This window comes from Argopecten irradians, chromosome 7 (assembly GCF_041381155.1).
Source record: "Argopecten irradians isolate NY chromosome 7, Ai_NY, whole genome shotgun sequence".
NCBI lineage: Eukaryota > Metazoa > Mollusca > Bivalvia > Pectinida > Pectinidae > Argopecten > Argopecten irradians.
This window is the reverse complement of record NC_091140.1, coordinates 11,679,224-11,684,715: the sequence shown is the minus strand read 5'-3', so window position 1 is coordinate 11,684,715 and position 5,492 is coordinate 11,679,224. Positions and strand designations below refer to the sequence as shown.

Genomic DNA, 5,492 nt, shown 5'->3' with positions numbered 1-5,492 from the left:
GTGTTTTAGCGTAATGTTTAGACATGGATGATGGCAATGTGTTCCATTTACGTAAATATAAATGTGTTTTCTCGTGTTTGTATATATAATAGTGATATCAAACCGAGTGTGTGTTCTCTGTTAAGTTTAAGTGTTTATTTATACTGTCGGGTTATTTAGTATTGTGGTGTGTGTATAGTACTCTCTATGCGGAAATAGTTCTCTGGTGTTTCCTATGAGCGTCAGTCAGCATTATAAGGCACTATGTGATCCTGTAGGGACACTGTTCCCTGTAGTATTAACATAACGACCGGTTTCCTGGCGAGTTTCCGGGTAAATCAAGGCTTATATGGACTGTTATTAGGAGTGGCCATTTAATTCAGTGATCATCCTTCTACTTAGTGCAATATGTAAACAAAGCATCATATTTATTGTCAAGCGGTCATCGTGCTCTGCCTCTGATAACGACCAACATTCCAAAGAACAGCTCACCGACTCACCAGCTACAACCTAGCGACTTTTGTCACCAACTCCAGTCGACCGACCCCTGTCATCAACTACCCACTCTACATTGATTGTTATGTGTTTTCTCGGAGAATCGGCAGCGACAAACATTCATCACACAAGCTGTTTAGCAGGAGAGGACGATTAGAATAGATCAAATAGCAGCGCATTAGCGCTGTACCGGTGTAGAAACCACCAACTAGAGAAAAAGTAATCGATCAGTCCCGATAGTGACGGGCAGGAGGGGGCGTGGCCACACTGTATGTCAGAGTCTGAGGCCCTGTGTGGAGTCAGTCTGCTGCAGCCCGCCGTACATACTACATCGATCGGAGTGTTACATACCAACATTTGTTTATATTTACTTACCAACCACCCGTGGTCTCGGAAACTAATGCTAAACCCACCTGTAACCACCGACACGCTTCATTGCATATAACAACTCGCATGTCATTGGCTACTTGTGATTAAAACGTGTTTCCTTGGCAATAATCACGCGCATTGGCATAAGACAACAAGCTTGGTCTATTGCATTAAATGTTTGGCAAGGTGTAGTAAGACTCCACACACCAGGGGGCGCGACTAGCAGGAACTCCGTCTTGGGGAGATTTGGTTGTGTTTCCTGTGGCTGCTAGCGGACTGTATCGATCAGCCTCGAGTGTTGTTCACTTAGATGACAGTGGAGCGGGTGTGCGGCTGAGGCTACTGGTCGTGTCGATTTAAATTGGAAAACAAGACACACACGTAGCACAACAATACGGGGACCAGAAGGGTATGATCATAAGGTAGTGTGAACAATAACGTTATTGTACCTTTCTCTGGCATGGCTTTGTAATCACACCAGATCTACTCTTAAACACATACATAACCTGATACAATGTCGGAGACAGTGGATAACGCTGAATGTGAGGAATTTCCCGAGATTGTGGAGCTTAATGTCGGAGGTGTGTTTTATACATCAACATTACGGACTCTGAAACAGGAGACGGACTCGCTTTTAGGACAGACATTCAATGGTACCTCCGCTCTGAAGCTTATTAAGGATACCAAAGGGAAGTATTTCCTTGACAGGGACGGAGTTCTGTTCCGGTACATACTCGATTATTTGAGGAATAACAAGCTGGTTTTACCGGAGAATTTCCATGAGAAGGAGCGTCTAAAACAGGAGGCGGAATATTTCCAATTACCCGGTCTCGTGAAATCCCTGTGTTCTCTGATAGCAACAACTCCAAAAGGTGGACAGTTGTCGCAATCGAAAATCCCTCCCATTACCAATAGTAATTCTCTGGGGTCTGTGACGTCACGACCAGGATGCATCACTGTCGGGTATAGGGGCACATTTGCGTTTGGCCGTGACGGTTTGGCAGATGTCAAATTCCGGAAAATTAGCCGTATTATTGTCTGTGGAAAGGTGTCCCTGTGTCGCGAGGTTTTCAAGGACACGTTGAACGAGAGTAGAGACCCGGATCGGGGGGTGTCGGATCGCTACACCGTCAGATTTTTCCTCAAACATAATTTCTTAGAGCAAGCTTTTGACATGTTGTACGAGGAAGGGTTCGCTTTAAGTAGCTGCTGCGCCTCTGGGACAAACAACGCCGGTGAAATCAAAGCTGGAATGGACACTGAAGAAGCCAAATGGCAACATTACAATGAATTCATTTTCTCCCGGAAGTAGCAATACAGATGAGGATATTTATATTTTAATGTTAGTAGAAGAAATGTGACAATTGTTTGTTGAACTTAAATAACGACGTGTTTCATTTAGGAGGAGAATATTGAACTTTGCTGACGACATGTTTCGTTGGAGTGGAGTATCGAACATTAATGGCGGGTTTTATCGTCTAAAAAGCACTTTTGTTGTTACATTAAGAAGCCCGGGCTAGTAAGAATATCAGAACTCCAAAGTGTTGTTCATCTTGCTGAGACATACGGAGATTAAAAACGGAGATTTTGAAACACTTGTGCTGGAATATATCAAATGTTAGAATATTGTGATGAAGTTTTTCGGTGGATTAAGCCACTGGGTCTAGGATATATCTATATTGTACAGGTAACACATTCCACCACACTTGTGTTGTTGACTGCATACATACTCTTAACAATATGCACTTGTAACAAGTCATGCAAGAGAGCGAACGTTGTCTTTCATCTTTGTTTTCATCTTTTTCATTGTAAGTAGATGAGTCAAGCGATGTTCCTCGTCCCCGAGTATCATAGGGTAGCGACGTCAATGAAAAACAATGAGTAGTATAAAGGCAGTGTTTTTACAATGGTCGCTTTCTATGTCAACATTATCATTGAACCTCATAGCCATATAAAAGTAAAACGCTATATCGTAAAGTAACGCGTATGTAAGATAGAATGGTAATGTACCGTATTACAAATCTGGTCTGAAATATCTCATTACAGGGAGTCAAATATACAATACTGCCAAGGTAACTTCTGATATTTTTGGCAAAACAACAGTTGTGTTTATTACTGAAGACTCGAGCTCAGTACGTTAAACCCCTTAAAAAACTTCAGAACTGGCAAGTTAATGTTGTAATTTAGGACTGCTGGTCAAGCCTACGTTGCTGAGAGAATAACGCTGAATATTGTCCGATAAAAATGGCAGTTGTGTACAATATGAATTATTTATAAGGAATGTTGTATTGTAATAAGTCTAGAATTCGTTATTGGCAAGAAGTCAACATTGTATATTTCGGCTGCAGGTCAAGCGTACAATGCCCGAAGTTAACAGTTTATGCTGTTCGAGAAAATGGTAGTAGTGTTTTAATAATGAAAGGATGGAGTTAGATATTTTATAACGATAAGGCGACTGTAAACTATATTGGAATATACTCTTTGACAGTAGGCCAGAGAAATGCAATATTAGTTGGCTGACGACAAATACTAGAGCATTTTGGAAACCCTATTTCATAGTCAAATTGTAAATAACTTTGAAATATGACGTTTAAAGCAATCTCGGATTATTTTTGTTGATTAAAAACAGTTTTGAAATATTGAGATTGCGTTATATATATAAATCGGTTGATTGCAATCTTCACAAATCATTGAAAGATGACGTTTAGGTGACAATAAGTTGACTGAATACAATTCTGGAAGGTTGTCGTTGAACACTGTGTTACTGAGTCTGTTCTATAAAGTATTGATATATTGACGTTGGATAGTGTATATGAAAATAAACCAGTGGAATACCATTCGATAATATTGACGTTGAAAAAGTCAGCTGAAAATGAATATGTAAGATTGACAATGAAACCGATAGATTTGAATACCATTCAAAACTTGACGTTATGTACCAAACGCATTAATAATGCAGTCTAATTTCATACAACCAAACACCAGCTGTACGCAATATAACAGTTAGCTATAGGTTAACGCAAAATACAACACTCAAACAATACTAACCGATTCCATCATATTTTTAAAAAAATGAAGTGAAGCCATAATGATATATCTTATCGTATATATAGCTCTGTATAGCTGCCACGATATTGTCGGTATGTTTTTGTAACTTTTTCTCGACATATTTATTTGTCTATGATGCGGTTCACGCCGACAGGAACATAGCGATAGTATGGTATGCTGTACAGTTCTCACTGCTCCGTGTTGCTTCTATCGTTTCTCGTATCAATGTGCGAAGAAAAACTAGTCGCTCTCGCTTAATGCATTATAACATATGGATATTGTGGTCATTTCGACCAATCTTAAACATTGTTATATCGGTTGGTCGGATATCTGTGTTACGGATTTCCGAAATGAACCCGTTCATACTTGTTATATACATATTAAACTATTCGGAACTTCTCGAAAGTGACATGCGCCACATCATCTCGGATGTTATGATTGTGGGGTCTTTCAAAGCTAGATGATTTTTCTGTAAAGAAAACAAATCCCACATTCGTACATATTAATGCACAAATCGAAAATACCACATGTTTGCCGGTTGTGTAAATTTTTACTTATTTATACAAGAGCTTTAAACGTCTGATCACAGCAGAGGAGTTCCAAATGTATATTATACACGAGCTAAGTATCATATCCAATCATACCAGAGGTGTTCCAACTGTCTGGCGTGACACTGTACTGGCGGTCACACCTATCCACAACACTGATAAGTAATCTATATTTTAAGATATGAAAATATGCAAGCAGTTTATAGAAAATCGTAGAATGTGTTTTCAAAATTAAAGTCGTTTTGAGCTGAATGCTATCTTATTTGTTTATTTCCTGAGCAGCGTCAGCTCTTTGGTGGAACATGACATCACATGGCATACCAAAGAGAGCGTCTGACGTCATACACTGGCGTCATATCCGTCGTTCATTGAATATTTCCTTCAAAGCGTGCTATATAATACAATTTATGTAAAAGAAAGGATACTTTATTAAGACCAAATCACCATTTTGACCGCTGACCTTTCGTGATTTAAATATAGCAATTCAATATTGCCTTTAACGATATTTTATTGGCTGATTGCTTTTGGTTCTGCATCTTTAACGAAGAAATAATATTGTAGTTTCTAATGCTTTCTCTGATTCGCTGATACAACGGTGTAAGGATTCTTTAGAAAAATGAGTCCCTCGGGAATCTGAGGATCCCATTGGATGATATTGATTGCTTAGAATTTGAATATATGGACATAAAAAATATGCCTACTTAATAGCCACATAAATAACGGTTAATACACTGAGTGAAATATCACAGTCCAAAGGAGGTTTATGAACATTGGGGAACTGGAAAAATAGACGTAGGTAGATCACTGGCTATCATCTGCTCAGGACGGTCTACGGTTGGAAAACACACAGTGATGTGGTTGCATTTGATCGTCAAAGATAAAACTATTAGTATTTTATAGATAAGAGCAAAACTACAAATGGTGTCAACCACATTTATCACTTGTGACAATATCAACTCATACCAGAATATTCATCAATTTGAGGTTTGTTTTTCATGTGCGTGTCAGCATCCATTCATATCTATCTAACATTTTGTTGTTTAAGCTGTCAAT

The 5,492-nt window shown here is 39.0% G+C and overlaps 1 protein-coding gene across 1 annotated transcript; it reads left to right on the top strand.

Annotated features, from left to right (window-relative positions):
- The first annotated feature begins 313 nt into the window (after nucleotides 1-313).
- LOC138327561 (BTB/POZ domain-containing protein KCTD12-like) lies at nucleotides 314-4,691 on the top strand. Its single transcript, XM_069273743.1, has one exon. It carries the CDS (start codon nucleotides 1,358-1,360, stop codon nucleotides 2,153-2,155), a length of 798 nt encoding a protein of 265 aa, XP_069129844.1. The 5' UTR covers nucleotides 314-1,357; the 3' UTR covers nucleotides 2,156-4,691.
- Nucleotides 4,692-5,492: the final 801 nt, after the last annotated feature.